Genomic DNA, 14,412 nt, shown 5'->3' with positions numbered 1-14,412 from the left:
ATTACTGATACCACTTGGGATATAAGTGTAAGTGGCAATTTCATGTTGAATGCATGTCATTTGAAGAATTTGATAATGGCTGTCAAAGTGCAGTACATTTTAAAATCAGAATAAAAGCGGCTTTGGAATTCAAAACAGTGATTTTCTTACCTCAGATTACATTGGACCTTATTTCTATACATGGTGCTGCCATTTATAGAGTGCAACCTTCTATCTATTGTGTTGAGTATTGATTATCATAGTGGTAGATGCCTGGTCACCTCTACGTATTTTACAGTGTAACTCTCAAAATCCGTTGCCCTTGGCTATGCTGACTGTGTCTGATGGAATTATGTATATAATCTTATTATATGATCTGACCACCAGCTCTCTGGAGTTTGACAATACAATGAATTGAATGTAGGACATTTTACATGTGAAACCTGTCTTCCAGGACTGATTTTTCTCCTCTTCCTGTTCTCCTCCTGAGTAAGATTAGGTTTTTATGAATTATAATTCCTAGGTTTTTATGAATTATAATTTATACAATCAAATTAGTTTAGTAGATGTGAAGTGTTTTACAGACAATATTTCAGTAATGCTTGCAACATTCTTTTTAAGTAGTTCTGTAGAAGTTTAAATGTTGTCTTCCAAATTACTTTCTCTAGTTATCACTAACTTCAGAATTTAAACTGATAACAACTGGATAATGTAGGGGTGAGCAATTAATTTTCCCAGGAGGCCACATGACTGGGACTGTTGTGGAGGGCCATTGCTCCCCCACCATCCTGTCGCCTCTTGCTGCCACGGGTTGGATAGGGACAGTCAAAGAGGCAAATATGGCCTTTGGGCCATAAAATGTCCAAGTCTGGGCTAAAGACTTTGTCTGTAAGTTGCACTCTGCTATGGGGCCACCAGGGCCATTGTTAGTGGACAATCAGTAAATCAATATTATATTCTTTTTTCAGTGCTGTTCTAATTTTGGACAGTCACTAAAAGAATTGTTGTAAGTCGATGTCTACATATATTAGGTTTTTGTAGGACTGTCCTCATATGAAATTTGAATTTAGTCTCAGCCTACATTTTCTCCTTCTTTCTATTCCCCATTTAATCTTACTTTGGGGATCAATGACATATTTACATCATGCCTTTGTTTTATATCCTTACCCTTCTCATTGCTTACTAATTTTCTAGTTCTTTGTTTGCTTCTATGTGGTTGCTCATACAACATTTCACTTATTAATCTTACCTTGGACTTTTATCTATGACTCTTCAACTGTAGTTATTTCCTACTTTCAAAAACTGTGACAGCCACAATCGTTCTCTTGGGTTGCCAGAGAATTAGGAAGAGAAAATTTGTGAAGCTTCTGCAGTTTTGCCTCTGTGCTTGCTTCAACAGCAAATAAAAGATTTAGTTTCCAATAATTTTAATCCTGAACTTCTCAAAGGAAATTCACACAAGTAGAAATAATGTCAAATTCAGTGAAAAGACTGGTGTGTAAAAGGAATCATGTACAGACATTCTGATAGGATCAGTTTCTTCTGAAGAACTAATTTTTCAGAAGTAGAACAAACCAAACATTAACCGACATTATGAACTAATAAAATATGTCCGATACAACACTGCCCTCTAGGGATAGGAAAGAAAATGCAACAATTTTCTCTAAACCACACACTGTACAGGTAATCCTTGATTTACAACTGTTCATTTAGGGACTGTTTGAATGTACAATAGCACTGAAAAAAGCGACTTGTGAATGTTTTTCACACTTACAACTATTGCATGGTCACATGATCAAAATTCAGATGTTTGGCCACTGATTCATATTTATGACAGATGTCCTGAGATCACCTCATGTCATTATTTTTTGCAACCTTCTGACAAGCAAAGTCTATGAGGAAACCAGATTCATTTAACAAACTTCTTACTAACTTGACAACAGCAGTGATTCACTTAATAACTGTGGCAAATTCATTGAAATGGGGCAAAACTCACTTAACAAACTTCTCACTAGAAATTTTGGACTCAACTGTAAGTCAAGGATTACCTGTATACAGTAGAGTGGCTGCAAAAAATCAGAAGGAATCTGGTATCATATTTCTCAATTAGCAATATTTATTAAAAAGAATAAATACAACAGTCAGAAAAGATGGTCCCAGACTCCAATTCTTTTGTCATCACATATATTACTTCTTCTGACTGCTGGCTGACTGCAGTTTGATTCTCACCAGCTCAAGGTTGATTCAGCCCTCCATCCTTCTGAGGTGGGTAAAATGAGGACCCAGATTGTTGGGTGCAATATGCTGACTCTGTAAACTGCTTAGAGAGGGCTGTAAAGCATTAGGAAGTGAAATATAACTCTAAGTACTATTGCTATTAATATAGCTATCTATCCCCTTACAATATAGAATAGCAGGAAATTTTTGAAGTAACTGGGCAGTGCAATTTGTTAGATAAATGTATCTAATTGAGATACATGTTTTTTCATTTGAGAAAATGAAGTGATTTTTTTTCTATAATTTTTACATTTGCTCTATTAATATTTTCCTAATCTCTTCTCTTTTCCTTTTTTATTGACTACCACTTTGCTCATTAACAGGAGCTCATAAAGGTTTTTCACATTTCTTTGTGGAAATTGTACAGGCAAATTTAAAGTTTCTTACAAAATCTGAAAGCTTAATAAGAGCAGAACAGATTTAAGTGTGTACTTCAATCTTCCAGTGAAATTGAAGCACTGTAAGAGTGTTGAATTTTGGTTACAACATATATTTAGAATAATGTGTGGTAAAAAAAGGATCTATGGATTACTCAGCTCAATTGCTCTATTAAGAGTTGTAAATTTAATCTTATGAAGCTTCTCCTCTGGTAGTACTGATTTGCAAATTAGGGCATACAAAACCTTTGCTAGACCAATACTTGAATACAGCTCCGCTGTCTGGATATCAGGCATTAATACAATTGAGTAAGTCCAGATGTATTTTACAAGAAGAGTACTACATTCCTCTGTTCGCAACAGAATACCCTATGCCACCAGATTTGAGATTCTAGGCTTAGACAACCTTGAACTATGCCGGCTAAGATTGGACTTAAACATAGTACATAAAATTATATGTTACGATGTCTTACCAGTTAATGAATATTTCAGCTTTAAAACACAACAACACACGAGCAGACAACAGATATAAACTTAATGTAAACCACTCCAAACTTGATTGCAGGAAGTACAGTTTCAGCAACAGAGTGGTCAATGTCTGGAATTCACCACCTGATTCTATTGTCACATGCTCAAACTCCCACTCCTTTACCCTTAAACTAACCTCTGTTGACCTCACCCCATTCCTAAGAGGTCTATAAGGGGCATGCATAAGTGCACAATCGTGCCTACCATCCCTGACCTATTTCATTTATACTTAGGTTTATTCCTATTTCTATTATATTGTAAGCATTTGATAAAATAAATAAATAAATAAAATAAAAATAAAAATCATGAACATGATTATTTTATGAAACTTTCTAAAATTCCTTTGGGCAAACAATAAGCCCAAAGAAGAACATAAAGAATATAAAAGAGCTCAGAGATTGAAATTTATTAGCAGACTGAACACAGGCTCCATCATTTTCCCAAAATAAATCTCATCTCCAATACAAAACAAATAGCATAAAACATCTTTGCTCAAGAGAGAGAGAGACAAAAAGAGAGACAGAGACACACAGGGAGGGAGGGAGAGAGAGAGGGAGAGAGAGTGGGAGAGAGAGAGAATTAGAGCGAACTATAATAAACCAACCTTCTTTAAGTAGTAAATCAATAACTCCTTGAAAAATACAACTTCACTGAAACCTTTTCTGGTTTTATAGATAGCAATAAGGATATCATCAATATTATTCAGAAGGAAGTAATTTTGTTCTTATTTGAAAAGCTTATATTTCTTGTAAGTTGAAGACATTGAGGAAGAGAAAACTAGTAGAGAGGATTTGCAGGAAATCCATAGTGAGAACATTGCTCTCAAAGATTGCTCAAACGGGAATTTCCAGAGATGTATCAAGTCTTTGTTAGACATACACTAATAAGGTGTTATTTGGCTAATACATACAAACACTTTTCCAAACTACAAATAGAAAATCTATCTTGCAGCTACTCTATTTAGAATGTTTTCTTCAAAAAAACTGTTCTAAATGAGCTTAACCAGAAACAGTATATAACAGCACATACCCTGTTTCTCTAACAATATGGCCTCCCCCAATAGGAAGTCCCAGCATGTTTTATAGGCATGAAATGAAATTAAGCCCCTTCCCCCAAATTAAGGCCTATGTTAAAACATGCAAAATGGTGGGAATGGTGGGGGGGGTGTTTGTCATTAGGAAGTACTTTTGTTGCACACCCAGATATGGTGCTGCCTGCATTGACCCCGAAGTGCCCCACCAACGCCGAGGTCAACATCCAAGCCATCGCCGCCTGCCCGAAGATGCAAGGGGGGGCGGAATTAAGTCACCCCCGAAAAGACGGCGTAGCCATTTTTTCGGGGCTCAAAAAAAAAAAAGACCCAGCTTTATTATATGAGAAACACGGTATTAAACATGAGCTATGAATAATAACAATAGCATCTGTAATTCATTTGTGGATTTAACTTTGACAAGGCTAGGTCCAAAGTGAATTAAGCCATTATTTGTCAAAAAAGCAACAGTTAGCTAAACATGCAAATTGATCATGATTTTATATAAACATGCTAAGCCCCCTACAAGCAAGCAACATTGTGGCTTGTCAATTTTGAATCAATTAAATCTGAAGGAAGCACTAATCACCATAAGAAATGATATAAATGAGGCTAGGTATCTGTTCTTAACCATGAAAGACACATTGTGACTTTATGATGCAAGATGCAGACTCTGCCACTTCTTTGTATTGAAATATTGCATTCAATTGTGTAACAGACAGAGTTAGCATCACAATGTCATACAACACAAAGTTGATGAAATATGCTTCCCTCTGGATGCCCATGTGAATGGGATAGTTGAAATGGCTGAAAGGGAAGATGATTATACATGAATGAAATAACTATATATTTGGGATTATCTGGTGAAGGAAAACTTCTCTGTTCTACAGAAGTTACAGAAAAGAAATGGCCCACTATCATTTATAAAAAATCAAATAGTTAGCAGTTCCCTAGAGAGGCTTGACATCAATCTAGGAAATTCCCTGAGATATTTCACCATAGTTATTTTTTGACTAAAATTCAGTATGAAATCCATACTTCTCACTACATACAAATTTTAAAAGAAATTATACTAAAGGCTAAATAATACAGTTGTGTTTTTTATTTGTTTAAGTTTGTTTTTATTTTAGATCACAATTCCTAATTTTCAACAAATAATATACCAGGCATCAAGTAAAACAAAATTGATTCTTGGCACTTTGTCCCTACTCATTAAACATAATTTGTTTGATGCTAGCTTAATTCCTAATGCTATATGCTTATCATTTAGCATTAAGAACTACTGCTACTATTTAGCAGTTTTTTATTTTTATATATTTTCCCCACATCAGCTCTGGATAATGAGTTGGGCTGAAAGAGTGATTGGCTCAAAATCACCCAGCTAGCTTTCATGTCAGACTAGAAAATGCCTTATTTTTCATCAAGATAGGGTGATTATTACAATTACACAGACATGGTTTCTACAAAATATAGTTACTGGAAATTGACACCCAAAAGCTACAATTTTCTTTATTGCTTTGCTGCATCTATTTTGTCAAAAGAGTTTTGTAGCCTAAATCTAATAGTGCTAAGACATTGTTAATTATGATTAAAAGCAGAAGAAATGGTTTGTTTTTACAAAATGGTAGACACAATCTGTTTTTACAAGCCACAGTGTCTGGTGTCACTTGGTGATAAACCTAAATAATTTTAGCTTAGCAATGATACAAAGCTGACTTTCAATGACAGAGAAATATTGATATTGTTGCTTATAAGTTAAATTAACCAACTTTAGGTCAACAGGATATACTTTCCTGTTTAAGAAATATTGTATGAACAGTAAGTTCCCCTTGGGGATTTATGATTGGATGATACCACATGGTTCATGATGTCACAATACAAATGTTATGAACTGTATTGCAATTGTGTGAATTTACTATATTACTCTTCCCAAAACCAAATTAACAAAATTATACTTTGTGAACTACATTGGGACAATAGTGGGACAAATCCACAGTATTTGCATCAATGTCTTCTAACCCATTATTTGAGAGCCAGTTTGGTATAGTGGTTAAGATACTAGACTGGAAACTATGCATTCTAATCCTATTTGGAAAGAAAACATTGAAGCCAGTCACCCTCTCTTAACTCTAAAAATAGGGCAATGGAGTGTCTGAAATCTTACCCAGAATGCTGCAGGGACAAGCCCAGTTAGCTGCCAGGAGTCAAGATTCACTTGAAGGCAGCCCAAAATTTGTGATTAATAAATAAATAAATAAAATAGATGAATTAATAAATACAAACTTTATTTTTTGAACATGATGAACCTGGCAGTTAACTCTTTTGAAATATTTCTGAGTCATCATGTACATGAAGGCCTAGTATTTTAACCTTGGTTCAGGAGGTCTGGTTAGTGAAGGGAAGGAACTTTAAAAGTAGCCTATAAAAGAGTATCAGGTGAAATTATGCTTTAAATTGCTTCATAAAGTTCATTACAAGTAGTCCTCAACTTATAGCAGTCTGTTTAGTGACCATTCAAAGTTACATCAGCACTGAAAAAAGTGACTTATGACCATTTTTCACACTTATTACCCTTGTAGCACCCCCATAGTCACGTGGTCAAAATTCTCATGCTTGACAACTGACTCATACTTTTGTAACCTTTTGTTACCTTCTTTTGTCTCCTTTTGTAACCTTTTGACAAATCAAGTCAATGGGGGAGCCAGATTCACTTACAACTGTGGTACTAACTTAAGAACTGCAGTGATTCGTTCAACAACTATAGCAAGAAAGGTCGTAAAATCGGGCAAAATTCACTTAACAAAGCTCTCACTTAGCAACATGAATTTTGGACTCAGTTGTGGTCATAAATCTAGGACTACCTGTATTGTTATTATCATTATTATTTGAACAGAAGTTTTTTGCAGATTCAGTACCACAATAATTTCCTTCAGATAAACAGAAGCTTTCCAGCAGAAGGTAAACCACAGATAAGAACCAGTTTTGATGCTTGTTAGAAACTGCTGAAGGCAGAGATCAGGTAGAAGAAGTAGTTTGATGGAAAGTTGTGACTTGAAAAGAAATCTGCGAGAGACCCAACTATGAAGAGGTATCGTGGCATTTAGCTTACAGCTACGGGCATAAGATCCTGGCAGGGGTCCAAAAAAAGTTCATAATTAGCATACTAAAAACGCAACCCCTAATTATTTAAATGAATAATTTAGAGATCACTGTAAACATGCTAAGAAGCTTCTGGAGAACAGATGAATATGTGCACAATCAGCATGCTCAGTATGTGGTAGATAACCAATGAGTGAGATAGTAACTTTGTGTTTCTTTATAGAAAAAAAAATATATATAAACTTTGATATAAACCTGGCTGGGGGTCCCCATTTCCTTTTGAGCTGAAAATGACAGCTGGGATGCCCACTGTGCTCCTGTGCAGAAATAAAGTGTTTGAATTCTGCTTTCCTCTAGTCAGTGGGAATCATTACTTCTTCACACCAGGTAAATGAACAAAGATTTGGTTTCAGGTCAGCCTTGAGTTACAACCATTTGTTTAGTGGACCATTTGAAGTTACAACGGCATTGAAAAAAAGTGACTTATGACTGTTTTTTCCCCCACTTACGACCATTGCAGCCAACAAGACAGACACAGACTCAGAGAGTAATTAGGATTGCAGAAAAAACAATTACTACCAACCTGCCTTCCATCGAGGACCTGTATACTGCATGAGTCAAAAAGAGGGCTGTGAAAATATTTACAGACCCCTCACATCCCAGACACAAACTGTTTCAACTCTTTCCCTCAAAACGACGCTATAGAGCACTGCACACCAGAACAACTAGACACAAGGACAGTTTTTTCCCAAACGCCATCACTCTGCTAAACAAATAATTCCCTCAACACTGTCCAACTATTTACAAAGTCTGCACTACTATTACTATTAATCTTCTCATCACTCCTTATCATCCATCCCCTCCCTCTTGTGACTATATGAGTTTAACTGTCGCTAGTATCCTTATGATTTATATTGACTGTTTCCTAGTATGATTCAACTGCTTATTGCACCCTATGACTATCATTAAGTTTTATACCTTATGACTCTTGACGAATGTATCTTTTCTTTTACGTACACTGAGAGCATTTGCGCCAAGACAATTCGTTGTGTGTCCAATCACACTTGGCCAATAAAGAATTTTCAGCATATATTGGTGAGAGTTGTCGTTTCCCGGAGTCATGTGTTCACCATTTGTGATTTCCCTAGTTGGCTTCTGACAAGCAAAGTCAATGGGGAAGGCAGATTCACTGAGCAACCGCATGATTCATTTAACAACTGCATGGATTCGCTTAATAATTGTGGCACAAAAAGTCATAAAATGGAGCATAACTCATTTAACAGCTGTCCTGGTTAGCAACAGAAATTTTGGGTTCTATTATTGTCCTAAATCAAGGACTACCTGTACACGTGAAATTTTGTTGAATTAATTAATTTTTGGTATTCACAGTAATTTAGCAGCTCTCGAAGCTGCTAATATGTTTGGGCAAAATTGTGAAATTAAAAAAAAAAATTAATGGAGTATTCTGTCATTCCACAGTATTAGACAATCCAAATTTCTCTTGCCATGTCTTAAATGGTTTAAAACTTGAAATAAGTTGACTTAAAGTAGGAAAACACCTAATATCCTACCAAATCCCATGAATTCCAATATAAATTTTCAAACTGGAATTTAACTTCAAAATGGAAATCAGAATAGGGGCCAAAATTATAGTTCAAACCTACCATCTTCTAAGTATGGCATCATTGCATGCTGGAATACAGCTAAATTTTCAGTTAAAACAGGTATTATTACATTTCAAATGTATCAGAGGCGTCACATAATAGTTGTTTAATTGTGCCCATGACATCCATTGAAATTGGACCTAATTCGGAAAAGAGAACCTCAGATGTAGTCCCAGTGAGAAATGAAGTACATATTATTCTGCTTAAATTCAGAAAATCAAAATATCAAAATCACAAAGGTGTGTGTTTATAGACAAAGGTATGTGTCCCTGTGGGGGGGTGAGGTGTGAGCGAGGGGGTGAGGGGAGAGAGAGATTTCCAGTCTTCTCCGTATCGCTGATAAGATGTTCGGTTATGCCAAGTTGTAAAGGAGTCTTATCGACATTTTACAGCCTTGTTTACCAGCTCACGTGCCCCACCCACCCTCCTTCTATCTCCGCGGTCGAAGGAGAGGAGGAACTTCGGTTACGCACCAGAATTAAGACTCGTCCCCTTCCCTTAACGTTACCCCCTCCCTCCCCTTTTGCTGAGCGGGAAAGCGAAAGTCGGAGGATGTTTTTCTGCAGTCGCAGCGCGGCATCCTTTCGCCACTCCGTTTCTCCCGCGAGCCTGGCGGACCCGGTTCTTCCAAAGATACCCGCTTTTCTCTCTCGCTCTCTTTCTTTGGTGCTGCTGGTGCTGGTGCTGCTTTGGAGAGCTCTTTGAAAAGGTGAGTCCCAGGAGGAAGGCAAAACAAATCCCATTTCGAAGCTGAACTACCGAATGTAGGCTTTGATCATTCAAATTTCTAATATATAAAAGAGTTCGGTAGAGTCCCCTACCCGTCCCCCTTCAGACGACGCCTTTTGACGCGAATATACTCATGGAAAACCCAAAACTAACCACGCTGTAGAAAAGGACGGGGAGAAGCAATGGATTAAAGCAGGGGTCTCCAACCTTGGCCACTTGAAGCCTGGGGGGCTTCAACTCCCAGAATTCCCCAGCCTTCTGGGAGTTGAAGTCCCCCAGGCTTAAAGTGGCCAGGGTTGGAGACGCCTGGATTAAAGTAAGACTTGTCTGCTCACCTGGCCTTTTGCCCCGTGGCAAAGTTCAGACGAGAACGGGCTGGAGTGGATTGTTAGCCAAGAAATCTTTAGCCCCGCTTAATTTCAGAGCCTTGAGCTCTCGTGGGAGGCAGATTTCCACTTACCCCACCGGAAATAGAAGCGAAAGTGGAAGCTCTCGTAGGGAAGGGCCTCCGTTCTGCGTGCAGACACAAACAGGATTAAGACAAGCGGGCGGGGAAGGACTCCGCCATCTGGGAACGCGGAGCTGAGCGAAGTGAGAAGTTTGTCAAAGAGGACGCCTGGCCGAAAAGCATGTAAAAAGTTCTACAGCAACCCTTTTCCCTCTTGGAGGAGAAGCAACGCGAATAGATGCCCCGGCACCCCTGTAGATCCCCCGGGGAAAGGGACGAGGATGCTTGGTCTTAAGCCTCAAACTAAACGTAGTTTCAGGTTTTGCATTTAAGATAAACCTATGTCTTGTGCAATAGTTTTTGTGCTGCCTGTATGTTTTTAACTTTATGTGCTGCCATGACTTTATAATTATGATGATGGATAGGCGTCTTAAAAGCCATAACGGTCACTTTGGATCTCTCCATAAATGACAGTATTTGAACAATCAGTTAAATCAATATTTACTATGCAGTATAAAAAAAACCCCAGTAAATTAAAATCTAATCTGAAGATCTGCCCCCATTTTAAATTTACTGGGACAAAATCTTGTAGCCTCCATCCCTGTCAAATGTTTATGATTCCCATCAAAATGGACTTTGCTGCAGCCAGTTTGCTTCCATTTTTGATGGGAGGTGTTTTTTGTTGTTGTTTTTCAGGACATCCAGTAGTTGTCAAGCAATTTGATTTTAAAATGATTTTAATATATACTTTGTTCTTTTAGGATTTACTGCCATGTCTGATTTTGAAACTGAAGATACTGAAGAGCCTATAACTTGTCTGCAAATCACTATTTATCATCCAAAAGAAGAAGAAAAAGCAGTCTTTCGGGGTTTAAGCTTCCATCACCAACAACAGCTGAGAGCAGATGACATAGTGAAATTTGGAAGAGATTCAAACATCTGTTGTTTTCACCTTGCAGATTCACGGGTTTCACGGGTTCAGTTTGCCCTTCAGTTTTTCAGGCACTTCAACAGCTCAGAGTTTGGTTTTGAAATTAAGAACTTGAGCAAAAAGGGAAAGTTAAGCGTGGATGGTGTTGAACTGGCCTATTTAAATAAAGTCAATCTACCAGATAAATGTATGGTTTGCTTTGGAGATTACCAGATGCAATTGGAAAAAGAAGAAGGACAATGTGAAGACTACTTTAACATCTGTTTTGAATTGGCCAGGATGCCACTATTACAAGAAAAAAGTCTAGTTTTGAAAAAACCAGTATGTGAAAGTAGTTCGTATGCCCAATTTCCAACAGAGATGGATGAGAATGAATAAATTGGAAAATTCCATGAAAACAATTTCAGTGGTCAGTTTTACTTTGTGTGCTATGGTAGTTGAAATGATATCTGTACATCTGTATCGTCACTTGCATTGCCAATAGACCAGCATCTTTCTGGAGCTACAAGAGGCACTTGATGAATGGCCAATCATAAAAATTGAATAAATATTGTTTCAATATTGCTATCTTTGAAAACTTCCTTCCATCAACCACTCGCAGCAGCTATTTAGAATTCTTTATTGGAATTGGAATTCTTTATTGGCCATGTGTGATTAGACACAAAAGGAATTGTGTCTCAAGTGCATAAGCTGTCTAAACCAGTGTATACACAACAGTAGTGATAGATCATTATCATAGTCATTGTAAAAATACATTCATCGTAAAACATTAGATACAACATTTAGTGATAGTCATGGATACTAAATAAGCACTCAACATAAATCATAATTGGATACTAAGTAAACGATATAAAGGGTAAGATAAAAGCAACAAAGTTATAGACATAAGAAGACAGGTAATAGGGAAGATGAGAATAATGGTAATACTGCTTTTCTAGATAGTTTGACAGTGTTGTGGGAATTGGTTGTTTAACAGAGTGATGGTATGGGTGAAAAAAACTGCCCTTGTGTCTGGTTGTTATAATGTGCAGTGTTATAACATTTTGAGGGTAGAAGTTGAAACAGTTTGTCCAGGATGCAAGGGGTCTGTAGACTCTATACTGGCTTGTGCAGTATACAGATCCTCAATGGAAGGCAGATTGGTAGCAATTGTTATTTCTGCAGTTCTAATTATTTCTCTGTATTTAGATCCAAGTTGTACTGATGTTTGTACAAAGAACTTAATGCTTCCATTTTTCTCCCAACATTTTCTTCTATATTTTATCTTTTACTTATAAAAGCATTTGATAACTCAGTGTTTTAAATTGATGAACACAAGAGAAATAGGTTTGTTTTTATAAGTATCTTTAAGAAACATTTTGCCCAATGGTGAGTGGCTTCCAGTTTGAGCTTCGGCGACAGACAGAAATCCACGATCATGCATGGTTTCGGTCTGGGCTCGCTGCTGGAGCGCCCCGAGCCAGCTGGTTTCAGGGCCATCCCTGAAGCCATCCCGTAGAGGAGGTGAAGAGGGGGGAGACTGCCAGCAGGGTTGAGGAGAGCCGCATCTCTCCTCAGCTGGCCATTACCCCCTTTCCCAAAGGCAGTTGCAGAGGTGGTCAGAAATGGCCACCCCAAAGAAGAACTCGACCAGAAAAGAATGTGTAGGAGGAAGATAAGAAGTGAAAGTTTTGGCTGACTGGGTTAAATTGCAAAAGCAACAACTAAGGTACCCTGGAATTTAAACTTACAAAAAAATAACATTCGTTCCCAAAGAAGAGTCTGAAGCAGCGAAGGAGAGTGAAAAGGGAAAGGTTTGGGGTTTTTTTCCTTCTCTCCCTTTCCCTATACTGACAACTAAGAGACTTAAATAAGAAATTGGAAAAATCCGCTTTGGTATCAACAGGCAATTAAGCTGAAAATAAAACAAAATGTCAAAGGGATGATAAAGATTCCTGGACACTAAATTTTTTTCCATAAGCAGGAAAGGAGAGAAAAATAATAAAAGGGCAAGATCTGGAAAGAAGGAGGAGACTGTCTGGAATTGAAAGGAATCTACAGTAAAACTTCAACAAGCCTTCTAAAAGATACATTTTAACTGAAACTTTGTAACTAAACAGTACAACCCCAGGAAGAGAAAGTGAAAAAAAGCAAAAAGAAACATCTTGCGTGTATTTGGGGAAAGCAACAGAAGAGGGTAATACAGAAGAGAAAAATAGAGGTAGAGAGACAAGGGAGTAGAAAGGGGAGAGGAGAGGGAAGAAGGAAAGGAAAAGAAGTTACAAAGGACCGAAAGAAGATATGGAGAAACAGGGCCTATTTAGAGATAATGGGTGAAAATTTAACTGAAAAAGGGATTCTGTAAAGGTACATAAGATTGTATTGTTATATTAGTAATAGAAATAACTTTAGAAAATTGGAAACAATGTATGATTAAAATGTGGGATAAAATAGTTAATGTAATTTAGTGAAATGTTTGTTGATAAAATAAATGAAATAAAATAATGAGAAAATTGAATTAGGAAGGAACGGGAACATTTTAATTAGTTAATGCTTTATAAAATATGTGAAGGGGGGGAATTAATCATGGTAAGTTTATAATTGTTCCCATAGAAGTATGATATTTAATTGAAAAATAATGTTAAGGAAGTTAAGATTTTAATGAATATTAACATTAATGATAGAATTGAATTGGAATGGAATGTGATGTTTTAATTACATATATTTATAATATTTTTTTAAGAATATAGTATGTATTTTAAAAATGTACCAAGCAGAATCCAAATGGAGGTTATGTATTATATTGAATGTTAAAACTTTAAGGTATATATTGAAGCCTAAATAAGAGTTAAATGGATAAACTTAAAAGATATAAAGGTGTCATACTCCAATCAGCAGCTACAGGAGAAACTTTGTTTAATGAGAAAAGATAATATGAAATTGAAATAGGACAGACAAAAGATACAAATATAATGATTTGAATCGAGATAATTAAAATAAAATTGAAAAAAATTAAAAGAGGGGAGAAGCTATGTAGAAAATGTAAAACAGTAATAAGATGTGGAATAGAACATAAAAATGAGCATGAAATTGAATGTGTCTGTACAAAGAAATGTAAACCGGGATTACGCTACTTTCAAAAATGATGGGGTTTTTTTGTGAAAACTCAAATAAAATTTACAAAAAAACCCCAAAACCATTTTGCCCAGTGATGTGGTTAACACTTGGAAAACAATTTAATTTTTTTTAAAAATATTTAAAGTCCTGAATGGTGTGAGGGTTTGCTTATTTAGTATGGACTTATTTGGGCATTAAAGTCAGTAAACTTCTTAAAATGTGTACTAATTAGATCTCAAAATCAAAAGATAATC

General features: G+C 36.6%; 2 protein-coding genes across 7 annotated transcripts in view; one reads left to right on the top strand and one right to left on the bottom strand.

The window, feature by feature from the left end:
• The window catches only part of ALPK1 (alpha kinase 1), a 60,854-nt gene extending 50,704 nt beyond the window's left edge, over nucleotides 1-10,150 (bottom strand). For 2 of the 3 annotated variants that reach the window (XM_087935985.1, XM_087935987.1), the window contains exon 1: nucleotides 10,019-10,149. The gene's annotated coding sequence lies outside the window, so the exon portion shown is untranslated. Of the gene's footprint in view, nucleotides 1-10,018 lie in introns of all 3 variants that reach the window. The other variant, XM_087935984.1, reaches the window with a different exon arrangement.
• TIFA (TRAF interacting protein with forkhead associated domain) lies at nucleotides 9,398-11,463 on the top strand. Of its 4 annotated transcripts, none has more exons than XM_026698201.2 (2): nucleotides 9,398-9,663; nucleotides 10,893-11,463. In XM_026698201.2, the coding sequence occupies exon 2, from the start codon at nucleotides 10,904-10,906 to the stop codon at nucleotides 11,438-11,440; it is 537 nt and encodes a 178-aa protein (XP_026553986.2). In that variant the 5' UTR covers nucleotides 9,398-9,663; nucleotides 10,893-10,903; the 3' UTR covers nucleotides 11,441-11,463. The 4 variants fall into 4 exon arrangements, with proteins under 4 accessions (XP_026553986.2, XP_087792115.1, XP_087792114.1 ...); XM_087935989.1 differs by lacking the exon at nucleotides 9,398-9,663 and adding an exon at nucleotides 9,695-9,718; XM_087935988.1 differs by lacking the exon at nucleotides 9,398-9,663 and adding an exon at nucleotides 10,179-10,274.
• Nucleotides 11,464-14,412: the final 2,949 nt, after the last annotated feature.

This window comes from Pseudonaja textilis, chromosome 6, assembly GCF_049901715.1.
Source record: "Pseudonaja textilis isolate UNSWEBS1 chromosome 6, rPseTex1.2, whole genome shotgun sequence".
Lineage (NCBI taxonomy): Eukaryota > Metazoa > Chordata > Lepidosauria > Squamata > Elapidae > Pseudonaja > Pseudonaja textilis.
This window is presented reverse-complemented; position numbering and strand designations above follow the sequence as displayed.

Coding starts and splice junctions, on each gene's coding strand:
- TIFA (XM_026698201.2), top strand. CDS start 10,904: ATGTCTGATTTTGAAACTGAAGATACTGAAGAGCCTATAACTTGTCTG.